General features: G+C 51.5%; 1 protein-coding gene across 8 annotated transcripts in view; it reads right to left on the bottom strand.

Moving 5' to 3' along the window:
• The window catches only part of PABPC1L (poly(A) binding protein cytoplasmic 1 like), a 19,099-nt gene extending 7,615 nt beyond the window's left edge, over window positions 1–11,484 (bottom strand). For all 8 annotated transcript variants that reach the window (XR_005836959.1, XR_005836961.1, XR_005836960.1 and 5 more), the window contains exons 1-7: window positions 11,292–11,484; window positions 9,265–9,458; window positions 7,590–7,705; window positions 5,799–5,938; window positions 5,506–5,600; window positions 3,334–3,471; window positions 2,946–3,041 (exon numbers count right to left, since the gene is read on the bottom strand). Coding sequence is in view for 5 of the 8 variants with exons in the window: in XM_040638383.1 (XP_040494317.1) it covers window positions 2,946–3,041; window positions 3,334–3,471; window positions 5,506–5,600; window positions 5,799–5,938; window positions 7,590–7,705; window positions 9,265–9,458; window positions 11,292–11,484 (972 nt within the window). In the remaining 3 variants the exon portion in view is untranslated. The remainder of the gene's footprint in view (window positions 1–2,945; window positions 3,042–3,333; window positions 3,472–5,505; window positions 5,601–5,798; window positions 5,939–7,589; window positions 7,706–9,264; window positions 9,459–11,291) is intronic.
• Between the last annotated feature and the right edge of the window lie 2,451 nt (window positions 11,485–13,935).

The raw sequence follows: 13,935 nt of genomic DNA, 5'->3' as shown, positions 1-13,935 counted from the left end.
AAAAAAAAAAAAAAAAAAAAGAGCGACTTGTCCAGGGTCACCCATCGGACAGGATTCACACCCAGTGCAGTGTTCTGGTAAACGTCCATTGCCTCTGCAGGCACTGAGCCAGGTTCTCAGCTTTGTTATTAAAATCACCTTTTTAAATTTTTGGAATAATTTTAGATGTACAGAAAAGTTGCAAAAATAGTAGAGTGGCTATCTTTCAGCCAGCTTGCCCCCCTGGGAACAGGGTCCATGTGTATATTAACGTTGGGACGATATTATTAATTATCAGCCGCAATGCCATTAACTGCAGGTCTCATTCAGCTTTCACTAGTTTTTCTAATAAATATGATTTTTCTCTTCCAGGATCCAATCCGCATTACATGTATAGTTCGTAATCTTTTTTAGGGTCACGACACTGGTCTGGCTCACACATTTGGACTTGAGCTGACATACTTTTAAAATCTGCCCTATTAGAGCGCATGTTCTATATCACTGGTGTTCAAACTGCACTTTGCTACCCATTCACCCGGGGGCCTGAGCCGGAGAGTTCATAGACCCCCCCCTCAGGGAGGCCAGTGGATAGGGGTCAGGAGGTCTGTGAACTTTATGGGGAAAATGGCCTTTTTCATTAGCATCCCCTTCTATTGTGAATATGGACCAAAAAAATAGGGGAGTCTTGGCTGTGCTTGGGATTTTGTCAGGAAGAGAAAGAATATATTTTCCTATCATGTTAATCACTGCTGCCCTCAAAATATCGTCTATGCTGACTGCTACCTCCCTAGATCTTACGGTTGGATACAAAAACGAAGCACCCACTGCTATCACCGTCATATCTTGATAAATATGTTTCAGTATAATTGTTTTTCTGTAAGTCTCTGAATTTTCTTTTATGCATTGAGAAATATTCTAGAAGGGATCCATAGGCTTTCGTCAACCAGATTTTCTTGGCACAAAAGTATTGTCTTAATAAGTTAATAAGAACTTCTGTTAGGTAGTAAATAACGACGAAATACATTTATGCAGCTTCCTATAAACACGACAGTGTTTTTAGCACTTTATAGGCCTTAACTCATTTTCATTCTCACTGTATTTTGAATGCAGTCAAAATCATATAAATATGTAGACTTACATAAAATACCCACTTTATAACCTAACTGGTCAATTAATGAGATAGTGCTGCGACTCTGAGCAACCCAGATTTTTACGATTCCCTTCCCTCTAGGAGTCCTCAAGGAGGTCGGTGAATCACCAGAAATGAGACACCACGTGTGAATAAGCAAATCATCATTTCACTGCTTGTTGTGGGCAGGTGCTCGGCCTGCAGGCTCTTTAGTGCTCAGGACACCTTGGGAGGTAGGGAATGTTGCTCCCATTTTACAGATGGGTAAACAGATCCAAAAGGCAAAGTCACTTTCCTCCGATTCTACAGCTAGTTAATGTAGGACTGGGATTTAGACCTAGTTCTAATTAACTTTAATATCCCAGTTTTCAACCACAATACCACACTAATATATTTGCTGGGAAGGAGGGCCCACAGCTATTTTGTAAAGTTTAAGCAAATTTACTGATGCTGATTTATAGGTCCCATGGCTCCCTCACAATTATCTCCACAGGTCCTTAACTCAAAAATTGTTAGAACCTCTGCCCTACACACCAGGCTTCCTGAAGGACATTTAAAATTGGATTCAACAGGGGCGCCTGGGGGGCTCAGTTGGTAAAGTGTCTGCTTTCGGCTCAGGTCACGATCCCAGGGCCCTGGGATCGAGCCCCACATCCAGCTCCCTGCTCAGTGGGAAGCCTGCTTCTGCCCCTGCCTGCCACGCCCTGTTTGTGCTCTGACAAATACATAAAATATTTTTTAAAAAATTTTAAAAATAAATAAAATTGGATTCAACAGGCAAAGAACTTCTAGACCACTTCCCAAGAACTCAACCATCACCTCACATATGCTGGTCTCCAGCTCCACCACTCACACTGATGTCTTTGGAAAGTTCCTGCAGCTCCGTATCCCCTCACAGCCAAGCCAAATGCTTCTGCCACTGCCACTTCTCACAGGAAGCCCTCCTTCCTGCTCCCCTGACCTACCACAGCTCTGCCTCCAATACTCCCAGCCCCCTCCACACACACCTTCTAATCGATTTGCGTTAGTGACGCGTCTGCCTTCCCCACTTGACTAGAAGCTACCAAGGGCAAGAACCACGTCTAACTCGTTACTATGGGCTTCCCAGAGGGCCTGGTAAGCCGGGAGGTGCTTAAGTATGGAATGAAGGAATACTGGGTTATCTGAAAATCCTGAGGAGGTTTAAAAGGCCCAGGCCCTACTCTGAAATCTTCTTTCGATTTGTCTGACTCCAGTGTCTGTCTTTAAGAGCTCCCCAGGGGATTTTAATAAGCCAGGGTTGAGAAACATCCCATGAGCCCAATACTCTCATCGTATAGGTGAAGTTCAGAAGCCATGGGCTAAAGGTCACAGAGCTACTGAGTCGAGCGGCCAAATTATCACCCATCAGGTGCTAAGTGGGCTGGGCACATGGCACTCAAGTGCTCAGTAAATGGGGAAGAAGGAATGATGAATGAAGCAGCCTGACCCTCTCGTTTTCCAAATGGAAACTGAGGTCCTGAACATAAGAGTCAGTGGAAATTCTGAGGTATGAATTTCTAGAATCTGGCATACAGTAGGCACTCAATAAATGCTTGTTGAATGAACCAAGTTTACAGGGAGCCCCAATAAGTCCAGCTGTGTGACTGGGACTGGACTCCCACCCCCTCCCCTCCAGAGCAGACAAGGCTGCAAATGGACATCAAGCTGGGAGTCAGACACAGCCCCCCAAACTCTCCAAGGAGTAGCTCAGCACCAACTCCTTGGAAGCCACAAGGAAGGAAGGGAGGGGCGTGCAGCCAGCAGGAGGACAGGAGGGGCAGGCTCTCTATCCTCTGCAGGAGCCCCCAGTCCTCACCTTAGCGCTGGTAATCACGCCATAGGGAGAGAACTCTTTTCTCAGCTTCTCATCATCGATGGAGTCATCCAGGTTCTTAACGTACAGGTTCACACCCTAGAAAGAGAGGTTACTGCGGGGTGCGTCCCTTCCCCTCCAAGCCCCGGGTTGCCCTGTGTCGGGGGCCTGGAAGCCCTGGCCACCCAGCCTCTTGTTTCCAATCTTGCATGGTACCCATGCCCCCCCGTCACTCAGCATGCCCATCCCCTGGAAGCTACAGCCCCCAACCCCCCAACCTCCAAAGCCAAGTTCACAGACGTGGGATTGCCGGAGGAAGGCTTCCCACTCAGGGCCCTCCACACACATGGACATGCTCACATAGCAGCAGCTGTCACCAGGGGGCTGTCACCTGGTAACGGGTCGCCCGGTCCTGCTTCATCTGCTCGAACCTACGCTTCAGCTCGTTCTGCCGTTCCACCCGCTTCTGGGCCCGGCCCACGTACAGCAGCCGCCCGCTCACCTCCTTGCCATTCATGTCCGTCACAGCCTGGCCAGGGAAGGGGCGAGAGTCCTTGGTAACCACCCCCACGAGGCTCTGGCCTCTAGTCCCAGCATCCGGGCCTGAAGGGGGCCACCTGCAAGCTGGCCAGCCTCGCTAGCTGAGAATAATTAGCACCAGGATAAAGGCCACTTAAAGTGAATCCACTTTTTAAAAACAGGGGACAAAATTTCAGAATAAACCGTAGATTTAAAAAATTTGGGGACGCCTGGGTGGCGTCTGCCTTTGGCTCAGGTCATGATCTCAGGGTCCTTGTTCGGCAGGAAGCCTGCTTCTCCCTCTGCCTGCTGCTTCCCCTGCTTGTTCGTTCGTGTTCTCTCTCTCTCTCTCTGGCAAATAAAATCTTTAAAAAATAAAAAAATAAAAATTTGATTGGAGCTATACTTTAAAAAGTGAAATTGAAATAAGCAAATCTCCCACATTTAACATTTAGGCTCTTCACTGTACCTACACTGATTGTCTGAACGGAGCAGCGAGCAGAATTCTTTCAAAATGGCGTGAGAGCATAATCAACAGCCTTCACTTCATGTTGGATTTCACAGCATAAAGAATCTATTTTGCTAACTAGGAGGGCTTTCGTTTTTGTTCTTAAGAAACAGGTCTTAACCGTTTTTTCTTTTTCTTTTCGTCAGTTAGCCGGCCTAAGACTGCTGTGTCCTAAATTGTCAGTGGCTTTGATTGCATGACATGCAACTTCTCTTAATGCGTTTATACTGAACTGAATTTACATGGACTCATCTGCAAAAAAAAAAAAAAAAAAAAAAAATCAGCAAAAGGTAGACTCCTGTGAGTGCCAGCTCAATGGCTAGGATTAGACACTAGCATTAGTGAGAAGAAATGTTTGAAAGGGGACTTTTTAAAGTAAGCTCTATGCCCAACATGGGGCTTGAACAGAAGGGAACTGACTTTTTAAGTGGTCAGCTAGTTAGTATTTTCACATAGGGGCGCCCGGGCGGCTCAGTCGGGTAACTGCTGAGCCTGTACTGGTGGAGCAGACAGGGCAGCGTGTGCAGCCCTTAGCGCTGGTCCGTGCTAAGTGCTCAGGGAGCAGCGGCTGCCATCGAGATGGCACCGGGTCAGATCTCCAGCCAGCATCCACAGTGAGCTGAGATCCCCTATGTCCAATGGTCTTGTACCTACTGGCAGGTGCCACACCAGAGATTTAGTGGTGAAATGAGACCCGGTCTCTACCCTCAGGTTCTCTACATGGAGATCGGTGTTACTGATGGAGAGGGGCAGAAGGGGCACCTCACCAGAAGCATGAGGACAGAAGAGGCTTCTTGGAGGAGGGAAAGCGTACGTGGAAACCCACAGGGTAAGCGCTAAGTAGTCTAAAGCCACACTGTCTCATAGGGCGGTCACTAGCCACATGTAGCCCCTGAGCACTCGAACCATGGCTGGTCTGAGTTCACCTGTGCTGGGAGCACCGGATTTCAAAGAATTAACACAAAAAAGGGGGAGTGTCAAATATCTCCATTTTAATATACACTGGAGTGATAATTTCAGTAGGTTAAGTTGAATGAGACATTACAAAAATCAACTTGTTTTTGGTTTTTTACCCTTTTTAATGTGGCTGCTGGAAAATTTTAAATCTCATATGTGGCTCCCACTATATTTCCATTGGACAGCATTAAGCTAAAGAGCAAGGGAAGAGAAATGTTTTGAGAAACAGCATTTGCAAAGACCTGGGAGCAAGGAATCACATAGCACATCCCCTCCCCAGCCTCAATCCCACCATCAATTCAAGAAGAGGGCAGTGGCTGTCTCAGAGGCCCCTCTGCCTCCCATGTGTGGCAAGAACCTACAAAAAGCAGTTGGCCTTAGGGTTTGGAAGCACCCAACGGAGGCTGAAACCTTCTGCCTTTGCCACAGGAAGGAAGGGCCCTGACTGGTGTGGGCCCAGACTGCAGAGGGATTTTCCTCTCCTCCACGGCAGCTGGAGCCCCCTGCACCTGATCTCCTTTCTTGCTAGGGCTGGCTTGGTGCCTCCTCCATGAAACAGAGCCATGGGGAGGCTCCTACCTTCTGGGCTTCTTCGTGCTTCTCAAAGTTGACAAAGCCGAAGCCTCGGGAGTGGCCGATGTCGTCCCTCATCACCTTCACACTCAGCATTTTCCCTGGGAAGGGCCAACCTGGCTCAAAGGGGAGTTTGGGAAGCCCCAAGATGTTCTCCTCCCTTCCCCCACGATGTGGTTTTAGACTACTTAATGCTGCCCCCTACTGACCCCTCAGGAAGCCCCCAGAAAGGCCCCTCCTCCCAGCCCAACCTGGGAATAGACAAAGTGATCCCTGATTCCCTTGGGGAGCTTGCCCACCAAACTGGGAGAAGAGGTCCTGCAGGCCCTGCTCGTCCACATCCACATGGAGGTTCTTCACATAAATGTTGGTGAACTCCACGGCCCGAGCTCCCAGCTCTGCTTCCCGCTCCCGTCGGGACTTGAAGTGGCCCACGAAGCTGCGGACACACTGATGGGGTTGGCAGCTGCCAGCCCTCAGCCACCCCATTCCACCCAGCAACCCAGGGTCACTTGCACAGATTGCTGCCAGCCTCCAAGGCCCCCGTACCCCTCATCAGGAGGTTGGGCAGGGCACTCGTTAGATGGAATACAGCCAAGGCCAGGCCACCTCCAACAGCCAAGATTCTATGCTCTAGCATAAGGTTAAGAAGAATTCATTCTTGGGGCAAATGTACAGGGAGCTCCTACCATCTGCCAGGCAGCTGAGTGCGCAGGAGAGCAGGGCAAGCCTGAACTTGGAAGTCATACAGATGAGGGCCTGAATCCTCACGCTGCGCTTGCCTAGCGGTGTGACCCTGGGCAAGTTACTTAACCTCTCTGAGCCTCAGTGTTCATTCCTATAAAACTGGGGATGAAGGGCACCTGGCTGGCTCAGTCAGTGGAGGATGTAACTCTTGGTCTCAGGGCTGTAAGTTCAAGCCCCACATTGGATGTAGAGATTATTAAAAAAAAAAAAAAATACAGGGGCACCTGTGTGGCTCAGTCAGTCAGTTAAGTGTCTGCCTTTGACTGAGGTCATGATCCCAGGGTCCTGGGATCAAGTCCCACATCGGGCTCCCTGCTCAGTGGGAGCCTGCTTCTCCCACTGCCCCTCCCCCTGCTCATGACTGTTCTCTCTCTGAAATAAATAAAATCTTTAAGAAAAAATACAAAATAAAATAAGAACTGGGGATGAAACTCAGGTCATACATTTGCTGACTCATGTAACAGTCCTGGATGTGCTAAGGAAGCAGTGGTGAGAGAAGCAGACATGGTCCACGCCAGGGTTACTGTGGGGCGACGGAAAATATTAATTTTCAAAATTGTCATTTCCAAGTTCATGTAAACACACCTAGGAAAGTATCCTAGGTTAAGAAGAAAACATAAGAAAATTCGATGGCATCTATAGCCCCCTTAGCACAAACAAGCGGTAGCCGGCACTAAAAATTACAGAGCATGGAGTCGCAAAGGTGAACCGGGCAAACCACAGCTAACAAAGATCATGTCCTTCTGCGACCTGGGGAAAGCCCGCCGGGCTCGCTTTCACGGATCGGAGCCTCCCCGAGCCGCTCCGGACAAAGCAACTCTCAGCTCTCCCAGCTTAGAGCCTCCTTCCCTCGGTGGCGCTGAGCGTGGGCTGGTGGTCACGCAGGCAGAATCCAGACTGGGGGAGGGGATTATCCGCAGCATCTGCAGCTCCACTGCCCCCCATGAAGTGAGGGGGGGGCTACCGAATTTACATGTATGAAGATGGCAGGCTGAGCTTCGGCCTACTTCCCTCACCCGTCCCCATGAAACGACACAAAAGGTTTAAGAAAAAAATTCACAGCCCTGCCGAGAAGGCTGGAAAGCAGACGAAATCACTGACCCCTGCGGTGATCTGGCCATTAGCTGCTCCTGCTGGAATTTCAAAATCCCCTTCCTTACGACTCAGAGCAATCCTCTGAGGAGTATCCACAGGCCTGTTCTTCCCTGGGGCAAGGGAACTCCCGAGGGACTAAACTCTTCCGAGGTCACACCGCCCGCAGCGTTCTGGCTGCGCTCCGCGCCCAGCGCCCATGAGATGGTGACCGGCAGCTCCCCCTCCCCCCACCACGTGCCACCACTCACACTTTGCGGTCATTCAGCAGCATCCCGTTCATGGTGGCAATGGCCTGCTGCGCAGCCTCGTGGGTCTCAAAGTGGACAAAGCCGAAGCCCCGGGACCCATGATCGTCACACACCACCTGGACCGCAGGGGAGAAGGATGGGGTGGGGGGGCACCCAACAGAGGGTTCAGGTACAAAACAATGGCAAAAGTGACGAATAACGACTGAGTGTGGACTCTGCGCCCCACACGGGGTCCCTTCAAGTTCCACTCCACCCCCAGCTCTTCTATCCAGATTTAATCATGTTGACTGGGGGCCCCACTCTGGACCAAGCACTGCTGAGGGGATCACATGCTCATCTTGTCATATTTGCTAGAAGAGCCCCTCCAGGCAATTCGTAACCTCTGAGCCCCAGCTGCCTGATTGGGGAAAATGGGAATAAAAGGGCTAGGCCAAGGTCACTAGCCAGCAAAGTTTCTGCTTATGACAGCTACCACTGAGATAGTGAACAGGGTGCTGGGTGTCCTTTCAATGTCGGGAAGACTACCAGACTTAAAATACAGGCACCACAAGCCTATGAGGTGGGCTCTACCATGGCCCCCTTGTAGAGGAAGCCGAGGTGTGGAGAAGTTACACAGCTGGCCCAGGGTCACACTGCCAGGAAACGGAGGAGGTGGGATTTGATCCCCAGACGGTCAGCACCAAAGTCCAAGATCTGACCCACTATGTTGTGCTGACTTCTTGGCAGCTGGACAGACTACACGTGGCCAGTGCTTTGCCCATCGCACTCCAGAACCCTTTCCCCAGCAGCCGCATGGACTTGGTTTCTATCCTGAGCCTCTGACTACATGGTTCACTAGGCTTTTCCCTCAGAGCCCAATTTCCAGCTTTTCCAAAAAGTCTCGGCGTCTCCAACCAGCCTGAGAACTCCCGGGGTATGCCCCATACCGTGTGCCTCGTATCTGACCTGGCCCACCACCACAATGGGTCCTCGTTAGGCCTCAGAGACTTGCCCGGGTCACAGCCAGCTTTCTGTCCAATCCTCAGTGGCCCAGAGGAATCCTCGAGACTTGACTGCCCTGATGGCCTTAATTAGCAGCCTTCCTGTATCCATGCCCTTTACCCTGTTGTGTCTACTGTCCTCTCTCTCTGAATTTGGACTGGTCTCATGACTTCGGACTGTTGCTTTGGCCAACAGAATGCAGCGGAAGGGAAGGAGGGCCAGTTCCGAGCTTACATCTCAAGAGGCCTGGTAAGCTTCCACTCGGTCTCCTTGGACACTGCTCTTTGTCAGGAGAATAGTCTGGGCTAGCCCACTGGAGGAGGAAAGACCACAGGGAGGAGAGCCGAGGTGCTCCAGCTGACAGCCAACCACACTCTAGAAACAGAGCCAGTCAGCCTGCAGCGGGCATAAGAAGGAGCCAGCCGAGAGCAGAACTGCCCAGATTGCCAACTGCAGAATTATGAGCTAAAGAAATGGGGGTTGCTGCCAGCCTCTAAGCCAGCGTTGGTTACGCAGCAAGAGCTGACCGTTACACAGGGACTTCTGACGCATCTGCCGAGAGAACTGGCGTAACTCCCATGCGCCCAGAGCCGCGCTGAACAGACCTGGGGGCTGTGAAGTGAGGTGTGGCTCGGGATCCCTCTGCCACTCGGGTATTTGACACAGACCCTGCCCCACAAGGGGACACACCCACCTTGCAAGACAAGATGTTCCCAAAGGTGGAGAAGGTATCATATAAGGCCTTGTTGTCAATGGAGTCCTCCAGGTTCTTGATGAAGATGTTGCCCACACCCGACTTGCGGAGTCCTGGGTCTCGCTGGGACCACATGATGCGGACAGGCTGGCCTTTGATCACTTCAAAGTTCATCGTGTCCAGCGCCCGCTCCGCTGGACGGGGGGAGAAAAAAAAGCAGCAAGTAAGGGGATTTCTTTCCCTGAGCCCCAAGGTGCTTCATTGGAAGGAAAAAAGGAAAAAAAAAAAAAGTGTCACTGTCTGGGTGTCACTTGAGAGAAGAACCTGGAGCCTTAGGTTCTGAGAAAGAATTCATGTGCGGGGCGTGCCTCCCACCTCCCCGCTGGGGTCTCATGCAGCTCCTCACAATAGCCATGTGAGCATATTTCTATCCCCACTTCACAGAAGGAAAACAGAGGCTCAGAAAGGGGAAGAGTCCGTGGCAGAGCGAGGTCCGCTGCAGTTTTCGGAAGCACACAGACTAGATGACAATGCAAAGGAGGGCCCATAGGACAAACAGCAGCAGCAGTTAGGGGAATTCAGAGCTCAGAAGTATGGAGGGGCAGAGTTGAGACTCAATCCCAAGTCGTAGGGCTTTGGGAGAGAACACCTCTCTGAGCTTGTTTCTTCACCTGCGAAGTGGGGATGATGAGACGTTGACCCCCTTTCCACATCTAACAAAGGGAGGTAATACTATCTACCTCCAGGGGTTTGGACAGGTTGAAAATTAAGTAAGATACGCAAGGTGCCTTACACTTTGTGCCTGGCATAAAATAGGAGTTTGGTAAACGGTCATGTGTCTGAAAACTAACAGCCTATGCCCATTCTCCTGCCACTGCTATCGCCTGTGCCCTCCCCACTGAGAGGCAAAATCCCTTCTCTTCCCTAGAGCTCAATTTATCTCCCCTGTGAAGTCTGGCAGAAAGGTCAGAGCATGCAGGGCTTGGAGGAGAGGTTAGAGGCAGTGGTGGGTAAGCAGAGCAGAGGAGAAGGCTCTCTGGAATCCAGCTCAGTCACCTGCTGGGAAACAGGGAGAACCACCCCAGCAAACCCTGATTTAGGAAACCTTCCCACCTACCCAGGAGACCCAAAGGAAGAGGGGCGTCTTTTGGATTTGGCTGGGGCAGGCCTTTGGAGTTGTTTCTGGAGTTTAAAGCCTCAACATTAGAGTTACCCTTATTTTTCTCAGGTTTGCACTTAAGGAGCCCTTACGATGCACCAAAGGATACCGGAAATACTTCGCGGACACAGCGCATTCCTTCTGTGTTATTGGAGAATAAGCCTTCGCCCCTTTTCACAGATGGAGAGGTGTGGAGTGTGAACTCTTGGTCAAGCTCACGCCTGGTGGCAGAGCTTTCACAAAACCTGGTGCTCTCCATCTTTATCCCCTGCGCTGTCAGAGACCTGACAAACTAATCAGTCCTATCAGCTCTGAGAAATCGGTTGCGGGGCCTGGGGTGGAGACTTTCCGTGCACACTCAGATCCGGCCGCTGGGAAGGGTGCGAGCCCAAGGCCCAGCTCTCCTGGCGCCCCCCACTCATCGCCTGGCGCCCCCCACTCATCGCCTGCCTCCTCACCAAGTGCTTCGACTTGCTCATCCTCCCAGCCACTCTATAAAGGCAGGTACGATCCCCATTTTTCAGATCGGCAACTGAAACTCAGAAAGTCTGAGTAATTGCTCAAAGTCACACAGCTGCCGGCTTTCTAACCCTTCTAACCCGAGGTCTGCCTGACCCCAAGGCCCTTGGCTGTTTTCACTCGGCCTTAATTAATTGCTATTTCCCCTCTGTAGAAGGGAGCAGCAGCAAAACACACAGTAGGCACACACTAATTGTCCGGTCCTGCCTCAGGCCCCTTCCCACGCCCTATGTCCCTGGGCCTCAGTCTCCCAGGAGCGGCCAGAGATGCCTGCGCGGGCCCGAGCTGCGTCGGTCGGTCGGCGGGGCGGCCGGGCGTCTGCGCGTCCGTCCCCCTCCCCCGGGCTCACCGTCGGCCGGCTGCTGGAAGTTGATGTAGGCGTAGCCCAGCGAGCGGCGGGTGGCCACGTCGCGGCACACGCGGATGGACAGGATGGGGCCGGCGGGCGAGAACTTCTCGTACAGCATGGCCTCGGTCACGTCGGGGTGCAGGTCGCCCACGTAGAGCGAGGCGAGCGGGTAGCCCGGGCCGCTGGCGTTCATGGCGTTCACCGAGGCGCCGCGGCGGGGCTCTCCTCCCGAGCGTAGCCCCTGCCTTTAGCCCGCGCCGCGCCCCGCCCCGCCCCGCGCCCCGCCCCGCGCCCCGCCCCGCCCCGCGCCCCACCTGGGACCCCTCAGCGCTCCAGGAGCCCCAGCTGGGGCCTCTGGGACCCCGCCTCCGGAGGCGGGGCGCGCCCTCAACCCGGCCTGGGGTCGGGCTGCGGGGACGCGGGTCAGAGCCGGCCCGAGACTAGTTCCAGTCCCGAAGGTCATTGCCTCCGGGCCTCTCGGTCCATTTCCCTTCTCAGTAAAACCCGGCCGGCGCGCTTCTCCGGGATTAGAAGGGACCAGGGGCATTCTGTGCGTCTCACCGACGGAGAGAATTCCGAGGCCGACACCCAGTTTCAAAGCTTGCGCACCTTGCCTCCTGTCTTTCTCAAGACAGCCCAAATCCAGCACCCCCTCTGGAACGGGCCTTATGACCTGGGACTGAAGGCTCCACTGGAGAATTTGAGACCACGAAGGTCTTCCCTGATACTGGCTCTCCTATCATCAACATCTTTTCCGGATATTCCTAGCCCGCACTCTTTTTTTGAGAGACAGTGGGGCGGGGCGGGGCAGAGGGGAGAGAAAGAATCCTAAGCATGCTCCACGTTAAGCGTGGAGCCCGACGCGGGCTCAATGCCAAAACCCTGAGATCATGACTTGAGAGGACATCAGAGTCGGATTCCCAACCCACTGAGCCAGCCAGGCACCCCCCACCCCACCCCACCCTTCTTTTGACAGCCATTCCCCGTGCATTCCATCAGGAAGCTTCACTGTTACCCTATGGGGACAGTAGGGACCTGACAGTACAAGGCTGTGGCAGTGGCCCCAAGCTGAGCTTGCAGTCTCAACCTAGCCGTGGTGTGGGGGACATTTAAAAGAAAATTCCAATGCATTGTGGGCCATATTTCCCAGTATTTCCCCCTGCCTCTCAAAGGGACTCTCCTGGTTCCCTAATGGCAACAAAGCAGGCAGGTTTCCACTGACCTCTGCTGGAGGGTGGTTTCGACAGGCACAAGAGCTCTGATCTAGTCTGGTTGTGCAGCACAGAGTAGCAAGCAAGCACCAGACTTCTAATCTTGGGCTGAAAAATACCCTCATTTTTCCCCTCCCCTTACGGGAGGGTGGAAGTTTTTAGAGAGAAGGCAAATGCCATGAGGAAACAGTGCTGCGGGCTCCCACAAAGTGCTAGGACAGAAGACAGTCTGGTAGAACCCTGGGTATGACTGGGGGGGCCTACTCTGGGCCAAGCACCTGCCTCACGCAAGCATCTGGCACAGGCTTGGTTACATCTCAGGGTTAAAAAAAAAAAAGTGTGTGTGTGTCTTGAATGGGATGCAAAGTAACTGTTATTAGCAAATCTCAGAAGCTACAAAAGAGGACTTAACACCTGGATAGTTCCTTGTGGAGGATGGAGAGGCATCCCATACTAGGTAAAGTGGCTGTTTATTAATGGTAATTTCTTCCCCTTTACAACACCTTGACTTCAGTTCTAAATAGGATGAAATAAAGATGTTCCCCTACTTTCAAACAAAGAGTAGACCAGAATAGGGAGCTAGTTCTGGTAGTGACAGAGATGGCGCCATACATCAGTTCACAGGCAACTGATAAAATTTTTTATTTCACTTTTGAATTTTTACACTTTTCCTGATTATTCCGTGTTAAGGTGGAAACTAGAACTGTTTAAAAGACATACACAAATCTAGTACATCGATAACCGGGGATTTTTCTTTTTCCTTTTTTTTTTTTTTGCTATACTATTTTCACAACCACAGGAGTGCTTGCTAGGCAATATAACCGTCACAGAAGCAAACGTGAGGCAGAATACTGGTAAGGAAAAACGAAGCAAGAAAGAGCTACCAGATATACAGACAGGCTCGTTCCACATTCACTACTGCATTTTCAAGCGCCAAGTATCAACTGCACATTTTTGTTCAGCTAGAAAGGGGGGGGAGGGATTTTTTTGTTTTTTTTGTTTTGTTTTGTTTTTTGGTTTTAAATCAGTGCATGAATGTTTCTTTTCTCATTTCAGCAGATGGACAAACAGGTGGACACTACAGCTACGTGGAATGTTTGAGGGAGAGGGGGTACTGTGAGACTGGTAGGCCTGGCTATTCTGGACTCTCCCCACGGTGGTGGTCATGCAACTTCCCTGCATTATAGGGTCTTGTTCGAACATGTCTATGAACTTGGCTGGAGGAGCACACTTGAGAGATCTGGTGACAGGTACTAACAAGCGTTATCAGGGCTGGCTGCAACACAGGGAGAAATCACGGGTATTTAAAAACACTTTTTTGATTCAGATCTTGGTCTGACTGAAGAGCAACAAGCGTGATGAAAACTGGAGGAAGCCAGAGCTATGTGCTGGAAGCTCTTCTTGACTCTCTGAAGCGAGGCCTGCTGACCAAG

This window comes from Ursus maritimus, unplaced genomic scaffold (assembly GCF_017311325.1).
Source record: "Ursus maritimus isolate PB19 unplaced genomic scaffold, ASM1731132v1 scaffold_22, whole genome shotgun sequence".
Lineage (NCBI taxonomy): Eukaryota > Metazoa > Chordata > Mammalia > Carnivora > Ursidae > Ursus > Ursus maritimus.
The sequence above is the reverse complement of the archived record's forward strand: the minus strand, read 5'-3'. Positions and strand labels throughout refer to the sequence as shown.